The sequence below is a fragment of the Palaemon carinicauda genome, chromosome 37 (genome assembly GCF_036898095.1).
Source record: "Palaemon carinicauda isolate YSFRI2023 chromosome 37, ASM3689809v2, whole genome shotgun sequence".
In the NCBI taxonomy this organism is placed as follows: domain Eukaryota; kingdom Metazoa; phylum Arthropoda; class Malacostraca; order Decapoda; family Palaemonidae; genus Palaemon; species Palaemon carinicauda.
In genome coordinates, this window is record NC_090761.1 from 9,097,336 (window position 1) to 9,125,025 (window position 27,690).

General features: G+C 37.0%; 1 protein-coding gene across 5 annotated transcripts in view; it reads left to right on the forward strand.

The window, feature by feature from the left end:
• The window catches only part of LOC137629445 (protein phosphatase 1 regulatory subunit 16A-like), a 423,268-nt gene that overhangs the window by 327,365 nt on the left and 68,213 nt on the right, over window positions 1-27,690 (forward strand). Inside the window, exons 1-2 of one of the 5 annotated variants that reach the window (XM_068360748.1) lie at window positions 8,968-9,022; window positions 26,623-27,470. In XM_068360748.1, the coding sequence (XP_068216849.1) occupies window positions 27,212-27,470 (259 nt within the window). In that variant the 5' untranslated portion in view covers window positions 8,968-9,022; window positions 26,623-27,211. Of the gene's footprint in view, window positions 1-8,967; window positions 9,117-9,309; window positions 9,420-21,135; window positions 21,155-26,622; window positions 27,471-27,690 lie in introns of those variants that run through there. The other 4 variants (XM_068360750.1, XM_068360751.1, XM_068360752.1 and 1 more) reach the window with 4 other exon arrangements.

The window sequence follows — 27,690 nt, forward strand, 5'->3', positions numbered from 1 at the left end:
ATCTTCCCACATGAAATGTAAACGCTTTTCAATAAATGAGCAGTCGTGTACAGAAACTCTGTTAAACCAGTTCCTCAAAAATTCTACCTCTCAGGATTATAAGCGATCCTACCATAATGAATATTTTAGTGTGATGTCTAAGAGAAGGGACGAATGTGAGTTTTGTGTTAAACTACACTCTTTTCTTGATATATTCTTGATACCACACTATGCGTTCTACTAGTTTCCATTGAGACACATAGAGGTAAATAATGAAGATTAATGTGGAAATACTGATGACTTCTTTCTATCTCTGAAATCATCCTATTTTGATAAAACAGTCGATTTGTGCCCACATTCGCATTATTATATGACAGAAGAGATTCTTATATGAATGGAGGGTAAATAAGGTACTCTAGAAAATTTATAAAACAAAGAAAGTAATAAAGTAAAATAATAAAGAATAAATATTTAAACATACCTAGGGAGATTAAGAAGTCGCTCTTTATGGTAGTACCTATATCCAAACAGAAAGAAATATGAACATGTGGATCATAGGATGAGATATGCAGTTGAAGGAAAAATGTTAGTGGATGAATGTTTTTCAAGATTTGTTGAATGCAAGAAATAGAAGAGAGGCAGAGCTCTATGATACAAGAATAGCAAAGCTTTTGAAGACGTTATCAGGAAAGGTGTTTTTTTTTTTTTTTTTTTTTTTTAAGAATAGAAAGACACAAAGAAGTGGTGGGATTTCAAGTAAGGTCTGCAGTACCGTCGTGATAGTGTGATAAAATGATTGATCATGATGTGGAAGAGGGATCATATTTTAAAGGAATGACTGAGTGGATATAATGTTCCATAGTGTATAGATAAATGTAACAGTGGAGACAAAACAAAATAGAGTATAGCACCAGCCACCCGTTGATATACTCCCGCTGGTAAGTTATTGGGTCCTTTGACTGGCCAGACATTACTACATTGGATCCTTCTCTCTGGTTGCGGCTCATTTTCCTTTGTCTACACATATACCGAATTCTGGCCTATTATTTCCCCATTCTCCTCTGCCCGCATACACCTGACGACACTAAGATTACCAAAATATTCTTCTTCACCCAAGAGGTTAGCTACTGCACTGAAATTGTTCAGTGGCAACTCGCCTCTTGGTAGGGGTAGAAGAGACTCTCTAGCTATGGTAAGCAGCTCTTCTAGGAGAAGGACACTCCAAAATCAAACCATTGTTCTCTAGTCTTGGGTAGTGCCAAGTCCTCTGTACCATGGTATTTCACTGTCTTGGGTTAGAGTTCTCTTGCTTTGAGGGTACACTCATGCTCATTATTCTACCTTATTTCTCTTCCTATTGTTATTTGTTTAAGTGTTTATAGTTTTTATATGAAAGATTTAATTCAATATTGTTACTCTTCTTAAGATTTTTAATTTTAATTGTTATTTACTTGTTTATCTATTTTCTTATTTCATTTTCCTCACTGGGCTCTTTTCCCTGTTGGAGCCCTTGGGCTTATAGTATCTTGCTTTTCCAACTAGGGTTGTAACTTAGCAAGTATTAATAACAATAATAATAGCGTTACTCAGTATACGAGGGAAGGTGTATGGTGGGACTTTCATTGAGAAAGAAAGACAAATAATGACACATTGAAACCAGTGTGCGTTTTAGACGAAAAAGAAACTTTATTGATTAAATATTTGGTATGAAATAATTGCATAAGTAATTTGAAAGCAAATGGAAACAAGACTAGTATAAGTTATTGAAAGAGTTAGAAAGTGCTAATAAGAGGAGAAAGTTTGTAGTAAATGGAAGAAAGATGATAAGAGCAAACAAATAGAAGGAATAGTTTAACATGAGAGAAGTTAAGGTGAGAATGCAGGCAGTAATTGTTGAGCTTGATCTTTTTAGTGTAAATAGCGTTGATGTGGAATACAAAATGAACACAAAGAAGTTGTAGCTATTGAGATGAATCAGTTTCTTTAAAGGTTTAAAGCCCGCTCATGAATGGCAGAGGCAAGGGACAGTGATATTGCCCTATCAAACAGGACAATGTCCTAGACACTGACCATATATACATATTAACAGCGCCCAAGCTAGGACCAAGAAAGGTTAAGCAATGACTGCTGATGACTCAGCAGATAGGCCTATAGGCTTCCCCGAACACCCAATTCTTAGCTCACAGAGATGGTGAGGTTGCAGTGACCAAAGAAACTAATGAGTTTGAGCGGGACTCGAACCCGAGTCTGGCGTTCACCAGGCAGGAATGTTACCACATCCTCTATATTTTAAAGGACAGGTGACCCCACGGGACCTACAAAGTCTGTTTGTCATGTTCATTCTTAAGGATTTAGTATATCAAACAGCGTACTCCGTGTTAATTGGGAAATCCACATTATCAAAGCACTTAGAAAACAAAGAAAGTCTTTAGTTTCTTATTGAAAGCCTTAATATCTTCAGTCTTTCGTATGTCTAGCCGGAGCTTGTAGTCTTGGGGTCACATATTTGAAAGCTCTACAGTAGAACCTACAGTAGACATATCTTGGTTCCAGTAATTTGAAACCATCTGTTACTATTCTCGTGTCGAGACGATTCGTCGTCTGCATGATGTGTTGCAACTCTCTTAGATATTTTGGAAGACCGGTTCTGGTATTTTTTAAATTTTGTGTCAATTATTGTTCCTTTATCATTTTATGGGTGTAAGTACTATAACTTCGAAGGAAAATACTATATGGTGAGTGATTTTTTTGGGTGTAAAACAGAATATTCCAATTTACACAAAATCCTGTTTGGGAAATCTTATAAGTTTTTGAAGAAATACATTTTCCAAAAACCTTCTTGAACGAATAAAGTTTGAGAATCGAGGTTCACTGCGTGAGTTGTCTAGAATTCTTTATCTGACGGGGCATCCAAGGGTATCAAATAAAATAATGATAAATCTTAAATTATTCATAAGTAGTTCTTACAAGGACAAAGCAGAAGCATATACCTATCAAAAACAGGGATGGATTTGTTATGACAACAGAAGAGAAAGAAAGGCAACGTTGGATGGAACACTTCGAGTTAGGTCATGAATAGGAGATATGAAGGGAATAGTTTGAATGATATATCTGAAGTTGAGGAAGATCTTGATGTTCCCATGAATGAATTCAGTGGGTTTGAAGTCGAAGCTATCATTAAACATCTCAAAGAGATGGAAAGCCCCTTGATACGATGAAATAACTGCTGAGAGGATTTTGGTCGAAAAAGAAGTAACTCCCAGAATGCTTATAAGATTATTTTGTAGAATTTGGCGTGAAGAAGCAAAACCTGATGAATGAGAGCTGGGAGTGTTGGTGAAAATGTCAAAAAAGGAGATCTGACTGATTACAATAATTACAGAGGCATCATACTTACGTCAGTTGTCATGAAAATATATAGTATGCTCATTCTAAAGAGACTAGAGATAACGATTGATGAAAAGCTGAGAGATGAACAAGAAGGATTTAGAAAAGATAGAAGAAGTTATGCTGACAAATTGTTCATTTTAAGACGTGATACAACAATGTGTAGCATATAGAAATCCACTGTTGACATTTATGGATTATGAAAACGCCTTTGATAGTGTGCACCAGCCAATTTTATGGAGAGTCCTGCATTATCATGGAATTCCTCTTGGATATGTAAACATGTAAATTATTAAGTTATTCCCCATTGATATTAATTCCTACATTTTCCCAATCTAAACTCTTAAAAACTTCTTCTAGGCACGCTTTGAATAATTTAGGAGAGATGTGCCTCCCTGTCTAACTCCTTTCTCAATCGGAATTCTCTCACTATCTTTGTTTTAGGATAGCTGTACTTCCAGTATACATATCTTCTATTGTTCTAACATAAGATTAATCCAGTCCTTGTCTTTGAAGGGATTTCATTACTGCTGAAATTTTTATAGAGTCAAAAGCTATCTCATAGTCTACAAATAGCATACATAGTGGTTTGTCATAATCTGTTGCTTTTTTTATTCGCGGGTTAATTACATGGATATGGTCAGTTGTTGAATACCCACTTCTAAAGCCTACCTGCTCTCTTGGTTGATTAAAGTCTAGATGTCTTTCTATTCGGCCTAATATGATCTTTGTAAATATTTTATATATCACTTAGAGTAAACTTACTGGGCGGTAATTTTTCTAGGTCTTTTGTGTCTCCCTTTTTGTGAACTAGTATAATGATAAAGTTTTTCCGAGCTGTAGGTACAGTGCATTCTTGCAGACATGGTGTGTAAAGTTCAGCCACTTTTACTACAATGAAATCTATTCCATCTGTTATTAAATCAATTGTTAGGACATCGTCTCCTGCTGCTTTGCCTGTTTTCACGCCTTTTAATACTTTCTTTGTTTCTACTAATGTTATTTTTGGTACCGGCTCAGGTGTTGCATTATTTCTATTGGCAAAATTGTTTCTCATATCACTATTGTATAGAAATCCTCTGCAATTTTTATCACCCCTACTTCTTTTGTAGATATTTCTATGTTCTTCCTTTAAAGCAAATATCTGTTGGCATCCTGTTCCAAGTCTTCTTTTTCATGTTTGATGCTTCTTCCTTTCTTTGCTGTTTCCTCAATTTTGGTCGGATTGTGTTTACGAATGTCTTGGGTTTTTAGTTTGTGTATTGTTTTGGATAGTTCTGCTAGTTATATTTCATTTCTTTTGGATATACTCTCATTTCCAATCTTTTCTTTATAAGATTTTTTCGCGTTTTTTTATACTTTTTCCTTGACCTTGTTTAGGAACTTTTCTACCTATCTCTTGTGCTGATTCCAATACAAATTTTGTTAAATTACTATTCAATCTTTTTACGTGCTTCCATTTCATCATGTAGCTGGGAGTACCTGTTTTGTATTGCTAAACTAACTCGTCAGATTTTTCTCCTATTACAGTTTATTTTCTTTCTTAAAGTTAGTTTTTCCCCTAGACCATAACAATTTTGCTTCTTAACATTCTATGGTTGCTTAACTTGAATATACAATAGCCTAATTATCCATATGCTGTACAAACTTTATTCAGTAGCGCTTCAGCTCATTCCAAATTAGTAACCAGTTATTCACGAATTGAATATTCCAGCATTAAATGTAAATTTGAAAGAGGTCTGTGTGAATTCAAACCGGTTAATGAAGAGTAAGTTTGAATATTTTGTTAGTATCAACCGCTTCACTAGGTATAGATTGATAAAAAAACATAAGGTCAAACTCAGACATTGTTATGAGATCAATTGCATGTGCAGTTAGTTTTCGCTTAGCATTCACATAGCAGCAGATTGATCCCAGCCAGTGAGTTTAAGCTATTTACTATAAGCATCACAGTTTATCCATACATCTAATAATAATAATGTTTATTGGACAAAAACATATTTACATACAAAATATTTAAAAAAAAAAGACTCGGTCCAAGCCCATGTGGAGCAGAGCTCTTCGGGCAATTAACAAATAAAATAATATCATAAATTAAAAAAAAAATTATAAAAAGTAAATATTGATATAGATAAACTAAATGTACACATACATATACACAAGTATATACATATGCATACATATACACATGCATATACACACATGTACATATATATACACATACACATATAAGTGAGATTTTTAGCCTAAAAATAAATGGAAATGGATATTCATATAATAAAGAAGGGCGGAATAATAAACGGTGCAAATTTTGAATTTAAACATTGATATGGTAGAAATGCTAGAATTACAAATGTATACAAGCAATAAACAATATAAGAATTAAGAACATTATAGTGTGCATTAATGGTTAGGTCATGAAGAAATGTCTACTAATAAAACTTAGTACACAGATGATAACAGATTAGTATATGATTTTTTAAAAGATCGAATGCTAAGCAATGCCTTAAGATAAGCAGGCAGAGTATTCCATTGTTTAACTCCCTGATAAAGATAAAACTATTCACATTTCTTTACACGTACGAAGGGAAGAGTTAAGTTAGAGTCTCTTGTTCCATATTGGTGTGCTGATTGTACCTGAATTATTTTTTGTCTAATGGATGGATATTTATGCAGCGAAAGTGTTTGAAACATCAAATTCATTAAGGAGAGTTTGTAGGTGTCCTCCAACTTCAGAATCGAGAGAGACCGGAATAGAGGTGATGTATGAGCTAAATAATCACTCGAAGTTAATATTCTCACCAGTTTTTTTTTTGCATAACGATTAGCGGTTGCAGGACGTTTCTACTGCAACTCCCCCACGCTGTAATGCAGTAATTTAGATGAGGAGATATTAAAGAGTGGTAGAGTTGTTTTAATATATTTAGCGGGATATTCGGGTTTCAAGGCCACTGGCTTATTCACGCTTTCCATCTCTTTTAATGTCAAAATGTCTCTTTACTGAAATAAATATCAATATACCAGTAAATTGACAGGAATATAAAATTACATTTATTTTGGTTATTCAAATTATAAACAGTTAAAAACAGTAAACACAGACAGAGCTTAAAAATAGATTTGAAGTTATCATGGCCGCGAGAAATATAAATTAATTTATGCCAGCCACTAGATTTGGCTTGTTCAGGATTAAATTATTTCTGGTGCTTGAGAAGAGTATTCCTCTTGTGATCAGTTCTTTCAAAGCGCCGTTATGCTGAGATCACACATTCCCGTATCTTGCTCCCGTTTTCTCCCGTAAGAGGATTCAATGATAGTTGGCAACTAAACACGTCATACTTTAGGGCTTGCGAAGTAGAACCGGGGGTGTGTATACGCCAGAGCACGTACCGTCCGGTATCCGATTGGATGCAAATCACGGTCGGGGCTCAAGCCCGTACATGAGCGAGTGTACAGATTTGGTGGGTTTGACGGCCTGCTGACGTTAGCATGTAGGTCAGACCTATATAGCTTGTAGATCAGGTTGGGTAAATCTTTTAATTGGTAAGTTCGACTGGGTACATCTGGCAACATTTCTGATCGATATCTCAGCGGAAAATATTGGAAACATCGGACCAGGTGGTATTTAAAGGGCCACGAGATAATTAATTTCACTAGTTCAGTGACCAAGCATCTATTTTTGTATATTGTAGGTCCATACTTTTGTCACAACATCATGTATTTTCCCATAACGACTTGGTTTCTCTGTCTGTCCTGTGCTGCTGTATGTATTATCATATTGAAGAGTGAAGGTAAATACCCAATGAAACTAATAAGATAACCACACAAAATTTAAAAATTCAAACATTGCACAAAATAGTCAATATTGTAATAGAGATAATGCTACCTAAAATGCCAGAATAAAATAACATACTGTACGTATAAGTAAAATAAGCAAATAGACAATGCAAATAATAGAAACTTATGAAATGAATCTCTCAAGTATATTTCCTGAAATAGTCAATACACAGGAGTTCGTTCAAACTATAACCAAGGTTGGGCTAAACACTGGCTTTTGGTCAAGAGTCGCCTTCTCCCGTGCAGTTAAATGGTACTATTTCGTGGGCTTTCCTGCCCTTCATGGCTGATGATTCTTTTACTTTTCTTAATAATGAACGTATTAGCATGTGTCTGAAAGAGGCTCCGGTCATCAAAAGATCCTACGAAATTCTATAATTCTTTAACAAAATAATCAGAAAACCTTAAAGTCATTTACAGTAAAGACAGATTATACTGTAGTTCAACCTTTTCCATCTACCTTACCAAGGTACTTAAAAAATATACTCCGAGTATATTTAAAGGACCCTGTACTAAGTTTACTATAGGCATTTAGGTCTGAGAGGCAGGTGCGATGAGATTAGGTTATTTGACAGATAATCAGGAAGCATAAAGTCTGCTAGTAAAGACATTATATCTCGGTTCTTTTTCTCTTAGGTTAATTTTACTTCTGTGTGTGTGTGTGTAAGAGAGAGAGAGAGAGAGAGAGAGAGAGAGAGAGAGAGAGAGAGAGAGAGAGAGAGAGAGATTTATTCTTTATTCTTTGCTGATTAGCATGAAGTTTTAGAAGATTGTGATTTAGTTATATTTAACCATTAAAGAAATGTACAACTGAAAATTATTAAGCCAATATTGTTTACAGTAATCATTACAGCTTGTGGATTGAGACCACACATTTATTTAAAAGGAAATTAGATTTTTTTTTCTACTACTATAACAACTAAAAAGAGCACATGCTGTATGTTTACTCTGCTGGGTATGACGGGTTGGCTCCAACGTTTGACCGCACAGTGGTATACCTATTCACAAGTCAAATTGGCCGCTAACGGGAACATGCGTACGTTAAATGTAAACACACACATACGTACGAAAGACTGGCGTTGTAATAGTTCCCGTTTTAGACGTGCGATATACTTACAACGAAAAAAAAAAAAAACGGGAACAAGATATGTGAACGTGTGATCCTAGCATTAATATCCACCAAATAAGATACATATGTCCAATAAGATGTATAATTATGTTCACCTCATGCTGTAATTTCATCTATTCGATGTTTTTTTTTTTTATACATTCTGTATTACATATATTACAGAGGTGCTGATAGTATGTACGTAACAAATATCTAAGTGCTTGAACATGGCACAATGTTAATTATTTATGAAATTTTATGCGAATTCATATGGCTATCATATAATCACATTTTAGTAACCGGGAAATTTTTAAATGTCCCACTATCCACATTCAACATCTGATAATTTTATTAAATATAAGAAACTTTACTATTTTGTAGTTAAGGTACCTTCTCCAGCAAGGTGGAATTTCTCCTCTTGGTTCCTATTGCTGATCGTTGCCAGTTTCAGATATTTTATCTTTATAAACTTATCAGTAAGATTTGTTATATTTCGATAATTTTCCATCACAGTATCTTATTAAATAGTGTTTTAATGCACAATTGCATCGTATCTGTTTCCTGACTCCCTTAGATTTAAAAAGTCCTTATTTAGCGAATAAAAACACCGAAATGGCAACATTGCGGCCTGCTGTCGCTAGTTCGTTGTCTATTGTGTGGCATTAGTTATGATTCTGACTCCATTGGATGTAGTACCATTATTCTGTTTTCGGTGTATGTATAGACTGTGGGAATTTTAACGCATTGTTTTTGAAAATATAGTAAACTAAGTGATTATAGTGTAGTGAAACTACCATACACTCATTTGGTAAAGTGTATCCACGACTTCTTTTAGTAATTACTTTGAAAACAGGTGTTCCAGACAGCATCTTCGGAAATTTCGCACAACAAAAGCGAAGAAGCTATCTGGTCTGCCTGGTGGTCGTCAGCATTGAACCTGTCGCGGGAGAGAGAAAGAGAGAGAGAGAGTGAAACTATACGCATTTTTTAACGTTTTATCGAATGATTTTATTGTTTTTTTATTATAGTGGACATAATTATTTTACAAATAATTATTATATCAAATATTTTCTCATTGACGGAAAATCAAAAGTAGTGTGTTCGTATACTTGTTAGTGTTAATAGGCATACCCTTGGGGAAGTACAACTACTCGGTAGGCCTAATCAAGTTTTAGTCTACCCTGACTGGGTAAAGACAAGTTTGCACTGGCTCACCCTAGTTGTAAACCAAAGACTAATTTCAAGAGGCATAGGTTCCTATTTCTGTTATTATCAAGTATTTCGGTTAAGAACAACAGTGTCCCTACGTCAATAATATGCCTATACTACCTTATTCCCTGGTTTACCGGTGTGTCATTGTCAGTGATTGCATGCTGTAGTATGAATAGGCCTATTCTATAAACGGTAAGAGTATATCATCATTATGCTTCCATAAGTACGTAGTGGGCCATGTATTTATTTTTCATATTGAAAAACATACTGTAGGTTTTTTTTTATTTCAAGTAATTTGGTGAATGTTGTTTATCATTTTTAGCATAATTATTATTATTTTTTTTTTTCATTTCCTCAACATGGACCTCATTTATCCCATCCGATGAATCTCGGTTATTGGTCATTTCAGTTTAGTTTAGTTTTTTTTTTTTTATACCTTGTCATAACTGAACAATTATGACAGGTTTTGCTGGTTTTACCATTTGCTGTATTTGACCATGCGTTATCCAAAATTCCTTTTTATCTAATTGTATTGTTGCATTTTGATACATAACTGGCAGCTCATAAATGGAACACAGTATATAGGTACAGTACTCTAGTATAGTACACAGTATTCACGATTTTACATCTTAATCTTACCAATATATTTCAACAAAACTGTGTATTTACTTACTTTCACAGTTTATTACCTGTTTTTTTATATATTATTGAAATTATATAATTTTTTTTTTTTACATATTTTAATATGTTGATTAGCCAGGGCACCAGACACCCATTGAGATACTACCACTAGAGTTAAGGGGTCCTTTGACTGGCCTAGCAGTACTACATGGGAACCTTTTCTCTGGTTATGGTTCACTTCTTGCCTACACATACACCAAATAGTGTGGTCTATTCAGTACAGTTTTGCCTCTGTCCTTATAGGCTACACCTGAAAACAATGAGATTACCAAACAATTCATCCTCACCCAAGGGGTTAACTACTGCACTGTATTTATTCAGTGGCTACTTTCCTTTTGTTAAGGGTAGAAGAGACTCTTTAGCTATGCTAAGGAGCTCTTCTAGGGGACACAAACCATTGTTCTCTAGTTTAGAGTAGTGCCATAGCCTCTGTACCATGGTCTTCCACAGTCTTGGGTTAGAGTTCTCCTGCTTGAGGTTACACTTGGGCACACTATTCTATCTAGTTTCTCTTCTTGTTTTGCCAGTTATTTATCAAAATGCAACAATGCAATTAGATAAAAGGAATTTAAAGTTTTTATAGTTTAAATAGGAAATAATTAATTTAATGTTGTTACTGTTGTTCTTAAAATACCAGTATTTTATTTTTCCTTATTTCCTTTCCTCACTAGGTATTTTCCCTGTTCGGGCCCCTTGGCTTATAGTATCCTGCTTTTCCAACTAGGGTTGTAGCTTAGCAAGTAATGATAATAATAACATTCAGTTATTTCTCTATATTTTGGTAATGATATTGCATGCCCTTAGCCAAATACAAAACTTTAGGCCCAATGTTTTTTTTTTATTAGAAATAAGATTTGCATTATGCATATTAATTTGTAAATTTTTACTTTTCATGAAAATTTACAACATATTTCGTATCTGACTTAAGTGACCTCAACTGTAGTGTCAACTGAATATTATGCCTTGTTCATAGAGAGTTTTATTGCAGAATAAATAACCAGGACTTGTGGACACACTCTGTGGGGTCATTTACCTTTTGATTTTTGTTAACCCTTTTACCCCTGGGGTATTTGGAAATTTCCAACCCTTAACCCCCAAGGGGTTATTTTTTCCCAGCACATTTTGCAGTATATTTTCGTTAAATTGCTCTAACAGCCTTAGTTTTTGTCATAGAGAGGTCAGGTTGGTCTCATTCTCTTGGAAAATGCCTGAATTTTCTCAAAAAATTATCAAAAAATATGAAAAACCAATTTTTATAGCATTTTTTTGCAAGGACGTACCGGTACGTCCATGGGGGTAAAGGGATGGCTTTTGTGAAACGTACCAGTACGTCCTTTGGGGGTAAAAGGGTTAATATGTGTCAGAATATGTATTTTACATTGTGTTTGAATAGGTTGCCAATGTGGCTCTTTAAGAATTGACATATCCCTATAGCCTACTTCAAAAAATTTTTTGTTATTGATTTGCCTTATATTTATATTGGACTACTGGGTACTATTATTATTGATAATACACTATAAGCAAACTACAAACCTATTTAGAAAGGCATGACAGTGCAATCCAAAGGACATCATTGAAGAAAGTATTTGGTCTGGAAAGAAAAATGGAAAAGGTATGGCAAAATTATAAAATTTAAATTCAAATAAAAATATCAAAAGCAAAGTAAATAAGATTAAATTACTAGTAGACTATGAAATTAGACTTCTGTTACTGTACTCAACAATAAGCATTTTAACCAGCTTTTGAAGATAAAACCTTTAACAATTCAATCACTGTATTATTAGGAGGGTAAACATTACGCATTGCATTGTTATTCAAGATATTAATCACTGTAGACTACAACCTTACCTTGATGTTTTTTTACAAAATTCTGTAATTCCACTCTTTTTCTATTTATATCCTTGGTCAGTACACAAGGAGCATCAGCCCCCTCTTTTCCTATACTATTTCCTCAGTAGTTCACTCGACTTCAGTGGATGGTTGGATTTAAACCCAAAACAAGTAAACAAGTAAGATACTGTGTTCTTACTCCTCCTAGACCAGGTCTTTTGAGTCCCTGAGTAGTCTTCTCAGTGCTGTGGTCCTCCTCCAACTCCTCAGTATTATCATCATCATGGATGTCCAACCCCTTGAATTTGCCTAGATGCACAGAATTCTTAGTCATATGCTCTGTCTTAGGCCCAGACTCAGTCTTTGAAGACTCTTACAAAGTCTGGCTAATAATTGTGTTCTGATAGGCCTTTACCCAGGCATTGTTTATGAATCAAGACTGTCGATACTGTTGATGTGATTCATTCAAAACCTTGAGTGTTAACCAAATACCAGAGGTGACTTCAAAGTGCCTGTGGAAAAGTACTTTTGTGTATAAATCTCCGCCTGGTCCATTGTTTGGATGAGGTTTGTATTGGAGATGATAAAACTTGTCCTCTAACCCTAGATGATGAGAGAGTGCGTTTTTCATGATTTTAGGGCCCTGAGTGGTAATTGTTTATCATGCTAGTATATTGTCACCTGGATCCAAAAACCGTATGGATAGATCTACTATAAAAATTGCCTTGATACTTTCACTTAGATTTTAGCTTGTGTAACCTTACATTTTTATTGAAAAAACAATTTGGGTTTGAGGATTGGTAAGCAAGTACTCTTGGATTCTCACACAGCAACAGAGTTACCCTATCTTTCATAGCCTTATGGCTTGATAAAACTGTCTCCTCTGAGGTGATGGAGCCTTGTGACATTTTACTCCAGAAGAGGCAGTTCTCGTTGAAATTGAAAACTTATTGGGGAAATAAAATCCACAATCTTGTTACATTTGTTGAATTCTCCAACATATATTTTTGGTAGTTTTCTAGGTAAAACTAGCAGCTTTCCCTTGCCTTATAATGCTATTAATGCCACTTCTCACTTTAAACATATCAAACCAGCCTCAAAGGCCTTGCTGGAACCTGTACCATCACTCGTTCTTTGGGTGCTTTTGATGTCTGTATGCAGTTGCTTGCCCTCTGAAATATCATTGCCTAAATTTTTACAATTTCTCCTCCTTTATTGTTCTGTTTGTAAATTGTGATAGGATTGTAACCCCTTTTTATTTTTAGTTTTCAGTTTGGTGCAAACTAATGATCTCATGAATTAATTTCATTGTTGTTTTCACAACTTTTATATTTTACTTAGTACTGTACACTACCAAGGCCCTTTAAAAATGCTGTACTCATTTACTGGGCCTTAATTACTGCTACTAACATTTGGGATTCATTTTGTGAGATTGTACAAAAAGAATAAAATACTGTACAAAAAAGAAAAAGTATTTTAAAGCAAAAACAGTTACACCAGTGTTATGGGGATGTGAACTGGGTGAGAGCTACTGGGAAACAGATTTTACAGCAACGTAAATACATATGGCGTACATTCTGCCATTACCTTACACATATCAGCCATACAGGTTTTTTTTGTCATAATTACTTATTTGACCTTGAAAATTGTTAGTTTTTAGGGATGGAAATGGTCGAAAATAATGTCCTTACAAATTTATTTGACTTATGATGTGTTCAATCTCCAAGGTTCTACTATAGTATACAGCAGCTGTTGAAATAATTCAGATCACATAATTATTCTTAGTTTGTTAGGCTATCCCAATTTTATGTGTAAGCTATAGCTACCCTAGCATATATCTTTTACGGTACATATAATATTACCTAGAATTAACCCACCATAGTCAGATAAAGATGGTTTTCTCCTAGAGTTTGGGAAGGCGTGGCTGAAAATCTTAGCCTAAGACAAGGAGGAAATTACTTTGGTTTATGAAAAATCTCAATGTACTGTTAGGTTTGGCACTTTTTTTTTTTTTTTTTTTTTTTTTTTTTTTTTTTTTTTTTCTCTCTCTCTCCATTACAGCAATGGTGGTTATGTCAGGAGCCAGTATAAGAATTACTAGAGTCAAATTCATGACAAATAAACAACTACTATTGAAGAGTTGTAAACTAAGTTTGAGAGTGTTCTCCAATGTATCTTAAGTAATCCTACACAGGGTTTTTAAAATATTTAACTTAGCCGGTGAATATATAATAGCTGCAACTCTGCGGCTCGACAGAAAACACACTCAAAAACTTGCGAGCGATCGCTATGAAGGTTGCGGGTGTGCCCACCAGCGCCACTATCGGCCAGATACCACTCTTGCATGTAAACAAACCCTTCAATTCTTCTCTGTCGACGTTGACGACAAGACGTATCAATACTCGCTGTAGAACCTGGAGTTTTCTCAACATATTTGGTGAAGTACTTCATTTTGGTTTGAGCTTTCGCAGTGCAGGTGTTTTATCTTCATCTTAAATCTTGAACTCGTTTTTGGATAGATTTTGATGACAAGAGAGAGAGTATGGACTTTCTTTGACTTTTAAATGGCCGACCCTTCCCTTAGACGGAAGTGTGTTTTAGGCTTTTAGCAATTATCTTATCACGTTATAAATTAATTATAGATTTTCCTCTATATATTTTATATCTCAACCGCCTTTATTAGGCCTCTTCGATTAGCTTCCATTTATAATAAACATCAAAATAAATTTTAATGATTTGTTTATATGCGACCTTTCCTGAGAGTAGGCGGTTCTAACTTGGAAACCGAAGTTAAACAACGTTGAGCCCTTTTCAATCGTAAATAACTTTTACAGAGCTAATGATTTAAAACTTATTAAATGAAATATTTTTAGTAAATATTTTATGATAGTTTTTTTCTGTGAATAGTCTTCGTACTGTTTCAAAGATGAACTAACGTTTAGTTTATTTATGCTACGCAGTTTGCGCTCTATCGTTACGATAGAGAGAGAGAGTATCACGGTTTCACTTTGCAGAAAGAGTAAATCGATTCTGACGTTTTGTTCTTTTTTCTTTCAAAGCTTAAATGTTTTAAAGACTATTTTTAAGGAACTTTTAATTGAAAAACCTTTCAGTTTTTTCCTTTGGTCAAATAACCTGTTAATTGACGAAAGGTAAGTGGGCTCTTCTCTTCGGTGCGAAATCAAGAGAGAGAGAGAGAGATAGAGATAGAGACGGAGAGAGAGAGAGGAGAGAGAACGTTCCGATCTTTATCTCGTCCCAAGGGAGGCCCGAGCCAAGTCACGTCAGTCAGGTTGTTTAGAACCACACTCGATGCGGTCTCGTGTGGATTTTCAGCCACATTTGGACGTTAGGCCACTTGCTGATGCTCCTGTTGACGTACAGAACGTTCGCCAACAATCGGAGTTGACTTGTTTTGACGCTGAGCGTCAACCTCTGCATTCTAGAGTTGTTTTGACTGCTCAGTCTAGGCGGTCAAAGCAGTCTCGAGTGGACGCTGTGCGTCCTCACGCACCTGTTGTTGTTGACAGTTCACAGACTGTCAAGCAGTTACATGACGTTGCGTCCTGGTCCTCTACTAATGCACCAGTGCGTGTGGACTCTGCTTGTAAAGCATTACCACCACGGTAGGTCTCTCCCTTGCTTGAGACTCGGCTATTGTCGGACAAGGTTCCTTCAGATGAGGAAGTTGCTGTTCCCGCTCCTACTGATATTCCCTTGAGGACTCTGTCAGACGGAGAGGAGCCTAAAGCTGCTTAGCCCTCTATGGACTTTAAATAAATCATGCGGATTTTTAAGGATCTTTGTCCGGATCTTTTTGTAACTGCTGCTCCTCGTTCGCCTAAACGTCAGAGCTTACACTAGGCCTAGCTACTTCGAAGCCGTTGTTTTATAAGCTAGTGCTCTCTCGCTCTTCTAAGAGAGCTTTACGTTTGCTAGGCGACTGGTTTATCACCAGGAGGAGTTTGGGGGAGACAGCCTTTGCTTTCCCTTCTTTTAAGCTGGCTTATAGAGCAAGAGTCTGATATGACACGAGAGAAGTTCTCGGCTTGGGAGTTCCTGCCTCTGCCCAGATAGACTTCTCAAACCTCATAGACTCTCCCTGGCGCCTGGCCATGAGACGCTCCAAGATTTTACAGGTCGACTTCAGAGCTATTTTCGAGCCTTTGAAGTTTTGCTGTACAATTATGTCATGCATAAACAAGGCTTTCAGGGATGGCTCCAATGATCTGACAGCCACGTTCTCTGCAGGAACAAGTCCCTCAGGGATGGCTCCAATGATTTGGCAGCCATGTTCACTGCAGGAGTACGTAAGAGGCAAGTGCGCTCAATGTGTTCATTGTCAAGACAAACTTCACGATGAAGTCTACCAGGCTGTCTTGACAGCATTTATGGAAGGCGACTGGATGGTCTCTCTCGACCTTCAGGAGGCATACTTCCACATTCCTATACACCCGGATTCCCAACCGTTTCTGAGGTTTGTTTACAGGAATGTGGGGTACCAGTTTCGAGCCCTGTGCTTTGGCCTCAGTCCTGCGCCTCTCGTGTTTACGAGGCTCATGAGGAATGTGGCAAAATCCCTCCATCTATCGGGGATCCGAGCCTCCCTGTACTTGGACGACTGGCTTCTCAGAGCATCGTCCAGTCTTCGCTGTCTGCAGGATCTACATTGGACGTTGAGTCTGGCCAGGGAGTTGGGACTTTTGGTCAACCTAAAAGTCCCAACTGATCCCATCCCAGATTATTCTATATTTGGGGATGGAGATTCGCAGTCAAGCCCTGCTCGAAGTCCAACTAATGCTGAAACGAAACGCTTATTCAGTCAGGAGTTGGAACAGTCTCGTAGGGACTCTCTCATCCCTGGAGCAGTTTGTCTCACTAGGGAGACTACACCTTCTGCCTCTCCGGTTCCATCTAGCCTCTCACTGGAACTAGGACAAGACATTAGAGACGGTATCATTCCCAGTCTCCGAACCAGTAAAGGCATGCCTGAAATGGTGGGACAGCAATATCAGTCTGAGAGAGGGACTATCCCTAGCAGTCAAGAACCCAAACCACGTGTTGTCCTCAGACGCGTCGGATTTGGGTTGGGGTGCGACCCTGGACGGTCGGGAATGCTCGGGTCTGTGGACCTCAAGTCAGAAGAGCATGCACATCAACGGCAAGGAGCTATTAGCAGTCCACTTGGCCTTGATGATATTAGAAAGCTTCTTCGAAACTAAGTGGTAGAGGTCAACTCAGACAACACCACAACTTTGGCGTACATCTCCAAGCAAGGAGGCACACACTCCTTCACGCTGCTCGAGATCGCAAGGGACCTTCTCTTATGGTCAAGAATTCGAGGCATCTCCCTGTTGACGAGATTCATCCAGGGGGACTTGAACGTCTTGGCAGACTGTCTCAGTCGGAGGGGTCAGGTGATACCCACGGAATGGACCCTCCACAAGGACGTGGGCAAGAGTCTTTGGGCTACTTGGGGTCAACCCACCATAGACCTCTTTGCCTCCTCGTTGACCAAAAGGTTACCAATCTATTGCTCTCCAGTCCTAGATACAGAAGCAATCTACATAGACGCGTTTCTACTGGATTGGTCTTTTCTGGACTTATATGCATTCCCACCATTCAAGATAGTCAACAAGGTACTGCAGAAGTTCGCCTCTCACGAAGGGACAAGGTTGACGTTGGTTGCTACCCTCTGGCCCGCGAGAGAGTGGTGCACCGAGGGACTTCAATGGCTGGTAGACTTTCCAAGAAGTCTTCCTCTAACGGTAGATCTGTTACGTCAGCCCCACGTAAAGAATGTCCATCAAAGCCTCCCCGCTCTTCGTCTGACTTCCTTCAGACTATCGAAAGACTCTCAAGAGCTAGAGGCTTTTCGAAGGAGGCAGCCAGTGCGATTGCAAGAGCTAGGAGAGCTTCTACCATTAGAGTATACCAGTCTAAGTGGGAAGTCTTTCGAGACTGGTGCAAGTCAGCATCTGTGTCCTCGTCCAGTACCTCTGTAGCCCAAATCGCAGATTTTCTTTTACATCTGAGAAAGGTTCACTCCCTTTCAGCTCCCACGATTAAGGGCTACAGGAGCATGTTGGCTTCGGTCTTTCGACATAGAGGCTTAGATCTTTCCAATAATAAAGATCTCCAAGATCTCCTTAAGTCTTTCGAGACCTCTAAGGAACGTCGTTTGGCAACTCCTGGATGGAACTTAGACGTGGTCCTAAGGTTCCTCATGTCAGACAGGTTTGAGCCATTACATTCAGCCTCCCTGAAGGATCTCACCCTCAAGACACTTTTCCTAGTGTGCTTTGCTTCGGCTAAAAGGGTCAGTGAACTTCATGCCTTCAGTAAGAACATCGGCTTTTCTACAGAAAAAAGCCACTTGTTCACTTCAACTTGGTTTCCTGGCCAAAAATGAACTGCCTTCTCGTCTTTGGCCTAAATCTTTTGATATTCCTTGCTTATCAGAGATCGTAGGCAACGAACTGGAAAGAGTATTATGTCCTGTTAGAGCTCTTAAGTTCGATTTAGCTCGTACTAAGTCATTACGAGGTAAATCTGAGGCATTATGGTGCTCAGTTAAGAAACCTTCATTGCCTATGTCAAAGAATGCTTTGTCATATTTTATCAGATTTTTTTAATACGAGAAGCTCATTCTCACTTGAATGAGAAAGACCGATGTTTGCTTAAGGTTAAGACGCACGAAGTTAGAGATATAGCAACCTCCGTGGCCTTCAAGCAAAATAAATCTCTGCAAAGTATTATGGACGCGACTTTTTGGAGAAGCAAGTCAGTGTTCGCGTCATTTTACTTAAAAGATGTCCAGACTCTTTACGAGGACTGCTACACACTGGGTCCATTCGTTGCAGCGAGTGCAGTAGTGGGTGAGGGTTCTACCACTACATTACCCTAATTCCAATATCCTTTTTAATCTGTCTCTTGAAATGTTTTTAATATTGTTTTTTTGGGTTGTACGGAAGGCTAAGAAGCCTTTCGCATCCTGATTGATTTGGCGGGTGGTCAAAGTCATTTCTTGAGAGCGCCCAGATTAAGGGTTTGATGAGGTCCTGTTGTATGGGTTGCAGCCCTCAATACTTCAGCTCCTGGGAGTCTTTCAGCATCCTAAGAGGATCGCTGGGCTTCGTGAGGAAGACAGACTTATAAGGCAGAGTAATCGTCTAAGTCAACTTCCTTACCAGGTACCTACATATTTTGGTTTTGTAATATTGATAACTGTCAAAAACTCTTAGCTTATACGCTGTAAACTTAATTAACTCTGGTCTCTACCCACCGCCTTGGGTGTGAATCAGCTATTATATATTCACCGGCTAAGTTAAATATTTAAAAATGATATTTTAATTATAAAATAAATTTTTGAATATACTTACCCGGTGAATATATAAATTAAAGGCCCTCCCTTCCTCCCCAATAGAGACGCAGCGGGACGAGAAGAATTGAAGGGTTTGTTTACATGCAAGAGTGGTATCTGGCCGATAGTGGCGCTGGTGGGCACACCCGCAACCTTCATAGCGATCGCTCGCGAGGTTTTGAGTGTGATTTCTGTCGAGCCGCAGAGTTGCAGCTATTATATATTCACCGGGTAAGTATATTCAAAAATTTATTTTATAATTAAAATATCATTTCATGAAAATTTTTTTTTTATCAAATAGGCAATTGTATATCTTTAAGGAGAATCCAAGACTAAAGATTTATGAAAAAAAGCTCCTTCACAAGGAAATATTTTTGGCCCTGGATTTTAATACTGATGGAAAACTTCTCTTTCCAGCACTCCTCACATTTACAGTAGTTGTATTTAAGTTAAACATTGGAGAGTCTTCTATGGATTTATAATTAGAGAGACTCTGATGCAGCTAGGGACATTCCTTTTTTTTGGTGTATAAAGTAGAGAACAACATTTCATGATCTGCAGTTGATATGAATTTGATAAACCTCATAATTGCTTTTTCCCAGTCCTAATTAAAAGGCTAGGCCTATCACTCTTACACACAGTCATTGGCTGAATTGAAACCTAATAAGGTTCCTTGTGAAGCTTATCACTTTGATGTCCAGATTTTGATGCAACCATCTTTGCTATAAAGTATAAAATAAACACCTAAAACATTCCCATCTATATCATCACGGTGATTGAACAAACTGTAATCATCAGCAAAATGGTTAAGATTGTTTTCTTTTGTCTCCCAGCCTTGTAAAAAAAAAAGAAATTCAAATATAACTTCCATATAGCCAAACCATAATTGTAATCCTCAATAATACAGTACAAATGTAACCAAAGATATTGTGTTAACAAGGTTAGCTAAAGTTGCAATAATTGTATTGAAAGAAACTAAACGGTTGTTTTTGAAGTTAATTAAACAAATAATGAAAGAGAAATGGTGAAGCTTTTTGATGACCAGATCTCTTGACTGATTTTTAATGGTAAAACGTTGATAGCCCATACACTACATGAATTTGATTGACCTTTGTTCAACCTTCTGGAAACAAAGAATTCATTAGCCTATTCAGTTTTATCACACTGATGTGTTGTAGAACAAAACAAATAATAATAAAAATCATAAAGCTAATATGTAATGTCATTCTCTCTCTCTCTCTCTCTCTCTCTCTCTCTCTCTCTCTCTCTCTCTCTCTCTCTCTCTCTCTCTCTCTCTCTCTCTCTCTCTCTCAGTGAGTGAATACTGAACTGTATAGGTTTCTCAAACTAATCATATTGAGAAATTTTGACCATCATGTTTTCTTCTAAATATTAGAATCATGAAAATACTACAAGTAATTGATTAAAACGAAAATTTATTATTGAAGAGAAAAGGTTTGGGTCAACCATATGTGAATCTTGTACTTTTAACTTAGTGTACTGGTTAAGGTACCTAATGGTGATAGTTATACTGTTATAATAATAGTGATATTAGTAATAATAATACCACCTTGTTTTTATGTATGCAAGATAAGAATCTTTGGTGATTCTCAATTTAGTAACAAGTTGCCACGCTGACCCTGAGCATGAGGAGGGTTAGTATGCAGTAAATGGACATGATGTCAGAGTGGGAGGTGCTTGGAATTCAGGTGTTCAAAATATCCAACCGTTGTCCTGGAATGCAAGGAGTTCTGGAGGTGGTTAGTAATAAGCATCCTTTTATTGATATGAAATCATTTATCAGTATTAGCTCTATTGTTTGTTTTTTTTGTTTTTTAGTATAATAGTACATTACCATATACTGTACTGGGAAGTAAAATATGTACAGCATACTGTATATTGATTGATGATGATATTTTTATGGCAATTACGGGTGTAAATGGCCTTAGTTGCTGTGATAGTTACATTAATTTTTTTTTCTTACTGTGTAATAATCTCTGGATGTGATTCACTTGATTTACATACATTTGTTTTTATCTTGTTAATGATGTGTAATGTGATTATCATTGTTTTTATACATGATATGCATAAAGATTATTTGGGTCATATTTAGGCCTTAGCTTTCTACTAGGGAAGGATGGGAGAAGGATTCAAGCAACAGGTGATTTTGTGTGATTGGGAATAGGTTCTTCTCCAAAAAGCATTGCTCTTCTTAGTGGACAGTTGTTATCAACTGTGAGGAACTTTCTTCAAAATTATATCTTGAATTAAAAATTTGTTTCTTAAGATAATTGGATCAAGAAATCCTCAAAACGAAAATCCTGGAAATGTAAGAAACACTTGGGAGGCTTATTTCTGGCTTTTTTGGTATTTTGGAATCATTCAGTTAGGTTTTATTTACGGTTGTGAGTGTAGTTTTATGTTTTATTAATATTTTAGATTTTGTTTTGTTGATTTTTAAGTAATCTTTTATGCAATTTCGTTGCCATATTTGGGCCAGTGATCATTCTGAAGCATTGAGGCTGCCCCCCCCCCCTCTTTTTTGCTTAATTCTTTTTTAAAGTCCTAAAGGTTTTATTTAATTTTCCATAGAATATACTTTACTATGAACCCTTTCAAAGTGACTATAATCTTTGCTCTTAGCTTATTGTAAGACCAAGCCATTTATTTGTGTACTGCTCCTTTCCCCACTTGTTGGTCACTCAAGTGTTGTTCATATGGTCTCTCTAGCTACCTTTATGGTTGTAACTGCTTGCTCTGCCTCTTAAAAAACCATAGGTGCTTTTGTCAGTTCCACTGCACAGTACAAGAAATCACCACTCGGCTCAGTTCTAGGCAGGTAGCTAGGAGACTTGGTGTCATTTAAGTACAGTAGATATATTATTGTCCGTTTGTAATGAATACCAACTGAAGACACTTAGGCTATTGTTTGTGGTGTTAGAACTAGCCTAACTGTAATAAAAACTTCATTAAATTCATCCCCTTCTGAGCTGCCATAATTTATTTGACTTGCACTACAGAATCCTTTTTCCTTATTTTTCATAAATTGGATTGTTGCCATAAGGGAATACAATAGAGGAACTGAAATGAGGGCTATAATAGTGAATCAACAAATTTTTTGCTTAGAATGATTTTGAACACCACAACTATGTACTGCATCTAGAAACAGAACTATAATTTACAAGATTGATGGTGGTCCAGCAGTATATTCCAATTGCTTGATGGATATGAGAATTTGATAATACTATGTTGACTATGGTAGCCGACAGTGCAAATAAGATTTCTGAATAGAGAGAGAAGCATTCTACGATATTTTCAGTATTTGCGCGTTGAATAATCAACCGGACAGTAAGCTCTAGATAATCTTGATTGGATGATGAGACTAACTTCGAAAACCATTATTAGAAATCAGCCTCATTACATGCAAGGAAGGTATAGGATTCAACCTTGTCTGACTTCTCTTTCTGTTTGTTCAAAGGTAAATAGCCTTATCTTTAGGTATTGATTAATGTAAAACTCTTTATCACCTGAGGTTGTCTGGACACTTTACCTCAGCTTCTTTTGTCTAAATAAGATTTGAAAGTGGTTAAAGACCAAGATTGTATAGCCACTGTGTGTTCCAATTAATACATCTTGGGGAATCTTTGATTATGGACAACAGTAAAGTAATATATTCACCATATAGGCTATGGTGGAGGAGTGGTCCTTTTGTGGTTCTCATCCTTTTTTAGGGGCCAGAGAGACTGCTGAGTAATGGCTTGGATTCATTACATAGCTACTTCCTCACAGTGCCAAGGAGGATAGGGAAAGTTAATTGTCTCATCCAAAGTGTCATTGATAAAATTGCTCAGGTGTCCAGCATTTATTGTCTTAGGTTCTTCTTTGTATTATCCTTATGAGAAGTAGTTTGGTAACTCTGTACCTAGTGTAAATTTCAAAGGTAAATTTACTTTTGTGGTAAAAATCCTGAAGGTTTTTCTCGTCTGTCTTAGGTCAAGACTCTGCTGTACAGTACTATGAATTGAGGTGCATGGAGTTATAGGAAGTAGTTATTGTGATAGGAAAAGTCATCTTGAATGTCAGTGCTGCTGTCCAGGTTGGCCACTATAACATGGATCTGTTATAGGTTCAGATGTAAGGCAGTAAGTGGTTTTTCGACCATGTAGATACCCCACTATGGTTTTTGTGTTGGGAAAAATTATTCCAATTCCCTCCAATTTACTAAGTTGAATCAGTGGTAAGTAATCATTAACCTTTTGTACCTTTCAGAACAAACTTGGAAACAGACTAAATATTAGACCTTTACCACATTCCAACCATCGACTTAGATCCACTGTAATTGTAGATTTCTAGATATAGCAAGTTCATTTTTTTCCATAATGCAAATTAGCATAGAACTGGAATTTATCTGATTTTTAGCTTTGGAAAGAGGATAAATGACAATTATTTTCCACTATTGGTAGTTGATTCAGTTAGTAGTGGCTAGAAGATTTAGCCTTAACTGAAGCCTAAATAACAGTAGGGGGACATATGGGAAATTAAATTAAATTAAAAGGATTGGAGGTTTTTTCTTTCCAAGTGTTATAATTTTTTATGATTTATTCGTGAATGAAAGTCTTATAAAACCTTAATTTCATTTTATATGTATAAATTCATGGGGATTTTAAACAACTAATGGTTAGTATCATCTCCAAGAGGAAAGTTCAATTACAACTACTGTAAATCTTTATCCGAATTTTGATATTTCAGCAAGTTTGTTTATGGAATCTGTACGAAAAAACTTGATGTCTAGAGGTATTTTTTTTTTTTTTAATTGTATCTGCTAACCAGAAAACTTAATATTAAGGCAGTGGAGTACAGTACTTCACAATGTATTTGTTCCATAACTGGAATACAAACCTACGCTATTTATTAGGGGTATTACTTTCAGTGAAGCTGAAAAGACAAGCCATTAAAATTTTAGCGAGGGTTAATTACCCATTCTGCTAGTTAGCAGGGATGGGGGGGGGGGGGGGTAGCTTGCTACCACTCCTGTGCACACACCTATGATTTAGCTCAATTTGTTTTTGGTTTTTCCTTACTCATACAGAGTTACGAACTTACCTGCCCTGAGTCTGAAGTGAGACCTCCCCATGGAATGTGGTTAGGGTTCTCAGGTCTCTAAAGAGACCTCCCTATGAACCATTTTGCCAGGTAATAGATCGCCACTTCACTTAGAAGACAGTGTTCCTACTAGCTTTGGCTTCGGCCAAGCGAGTCGGTGAACTTCATGGTCTTCCATATGACATCACCCATTCGAGGGGATGGCGGAAGGTAACCTTGAGCTTCGTCCCTGAGATTGTAGCCAAGACTCAGAATCGGGGAGTGGCGTATCCCTGATTCGACTCCTTCCGGATTTCAAGTCTCCGTTCTGTAACTGATGACCCTGATCATCTCTTACTCTGCCTAGTGAGGAGTTTTAGGCTTTTATCTCAAGAGAACAGCCGTAGCCCGTCCCTGTGTACCTGCACTTTTCGTCAGCACAGGGAGGAACAAGAGGAGGGTCTCTAAAAACACAATCTCTGCTTGGATGCGCAAGGTCATAGACCATGCCCTGAAGCTGGACCCTCCTCCACGTCGCCCAAGAGCTCACGATGTCAGGGGCATAGCTATGTCCCTGGCATTCAAGAGAAACTTCTCAGTGACGCAGATTTTACAGGCTGGGGTGTGGAAACGTCAGAATACGTTCACAGCCCTGTGGTGGCTGCACAACAGCTGGTATAATTCCCCAAGCTCCTTAATGGACAAGTAGCAGAAAGTTGAGGGCATTGTTACCCAGTTTTAATCTGTGTGAATGAGAAGGTTTTACTGGCTCTTATTCTTTTCTTCATCCTCCCCTGTCTTGGGGAAAGCAGCATCCTGGGTTCTCTGCACAAGCTGACCTCAAAACATTGCAGGTAAACCATGCTTCCTTGTGTACCTGGTATTAAGCTAATACTGTTGCGTCCCCATACCCTGGCGAGTTGGTTTTGGGAAAGTCTTGGTTACAACGGTTTTTCCTACAAAGACTCGGAATAACTTTTACCTGGATAGTCACACTTCTAAATATCTCAATACACAGCTCGTGTAGGCCGCGGACCTTGTGTAACAAGGTTAAGCGAGGAGCAGTGACTCCTTATTTTTAGTACAAACCTATTCAAAATAAGGAGCCCCCGGTAGAGCCAAAAAGACAGACTGGCAGGGACATCCACTCTCCAGATGGGTGAGTCACTCCTAATAAATAGCGTAGGTTCGTATTTCAGTTACGGAACAAATGACATATTATAGATAATTTGTATTTTTCCTAATGATACAAACCTTTAGCTATTTATACAAACTTACCTGCCAGCCCTATCCCCTTTGAAGTCCTACCTCCAAGCAAAGTTAGCTAAATCTGGGAGTGGTAGCAAGCTACCCCCCTACTCCCTGCTAACTATCAGAATGGGTAGTTGTTAACCCTTGTTAAGATTTTATTGGCTCGTCCTTTCAGCTTCCCCAAAAATAATACTGTACCCCTAATAAATAGCTAAAAGTTTGTATCGTTAGGAAAAATACAAATTATCTATGAATTTGTCATTTTTGTCAGCTACATGTAGCATTATAACTTTTGAGTTTTGTTTATACTTTTAAAATCCAAAATGTTAGGTACACTACACTTTTTAACTTTTCGTTGTCTATTTTTGGATGTTACCCAATAATTTGACAAGATTTTGAAGTCCAGCACTGTGGAGAAGGTAGAATTGTAAACGTGACCTATGCGAATTTTGCAATATATCACAGAAGGCTTAATCACTGGAAATGTGTGATAGTAAAGGTTATTTGTAGTGTCCATATGGTGGTTTTTCGAATTTTAGAATAAATCCCTCAGTGGATCTGTAAGATAATATAGAAATGGGGCTTGGTGGTTTTGCTAAAGTAGCTTATGATAGAAATACTTACTAGATTCTTGTTCATAGTTTTCTGCGGTTTAAAATTACAGATTGCATAAGGCTAGTTACCAGTTATTAATGTGTTATTTGCCTACACCTGAGTAGAAATATGAGTGTATTTATGAAACACTGTCTTCAGTTGTGTGTGATTTGCACTATGTTGAACCTTGCCCTTTAATATGTAAGGTTATATATTTGTCTTGTAATATAAAAGTAATTTGATTTAATCTTTATGAAGTATTTACTGCTCTCTAACAGATAACCTTTATTGTCCTTTACAGGGAACTTTTAAAAATTTCAGATTACACATTTTAGTGACAGATAAGAATTATGAAAAATGGAAACCTTAAACTGCTGTAGCTGGGCTCTAAGTAGCAAGCAATATCCACACTGTTACCAGTGGATTTTTAGAAACATTTTAACCGTTTATACCTCAGTGAAGTATTAATAACTCGGGAAATCATGTGATGAAACAGCACAAGTGATTTAGAATTTTTTTTTTCTGTTGGATTTTACTAACTGGTAATGAATTTTAGTGTAAACCAAGAAATGTGATTTGATGGTAAATGATATCCTTAATGGGTATGTTAACGTCAGTAACTCTACCTTGTTTGTACCTTGCATCATTGTGCCTTATCTCCAGGGGGCAATTAAGTATACCCTCAACAATAATGATTAGTGTAAGTTATCCTTCTTTGTTGCCTACTTGATGTCTCTCCCTGAGAGTTAATAAAGGGATGAAAGTATTTGTCCTGCGGAAGTGGTGATTCATTACTGTGATAGAAATCAAGCATTCCAGGGTACAACCTATACATTCCAAATTAGTGGTAAATCTAGTCTGTTGTCAGTTACACAACTAAAAGTGTCACAATGGATCACAGCGAGCTCATAGCCGAAATGGCTTACATTGAAAAGCTGTCTACTCAAGAACGGCTGAAGCTGGCCAGGAGGCGTCGCATGCAGCAAATGAAAAAGTATTCTCAAAAGGAAAAAGAAGTAGCTGGGTCCAAAAAAGAAAAGACAGCACAAAATGAAGCTCAAAAAAGAAGACGGGAGAATGGCAAGAAAGTAAATTTTATAAGCAATGTCATGTTACTGGAAGCAGCAGCACGAAATGATATTGATGAAGGTGAGTTATGAGCATTATATCAGATATATGAAAAATTAACTACAGTAGTTACGTTTGCATGTTGTCTACTGTATATCTCTAATGTTCGTTTTGTTAAAGTGATTTTATTACATAAAATTTTTCTTGCTAAGCCATTAATTATATATTGCCCTATTTCTTTGGAGGAGGAATTTCAGTCATACCAACTCATTTCATTTAAGATATAATTCACCTGTTCTGT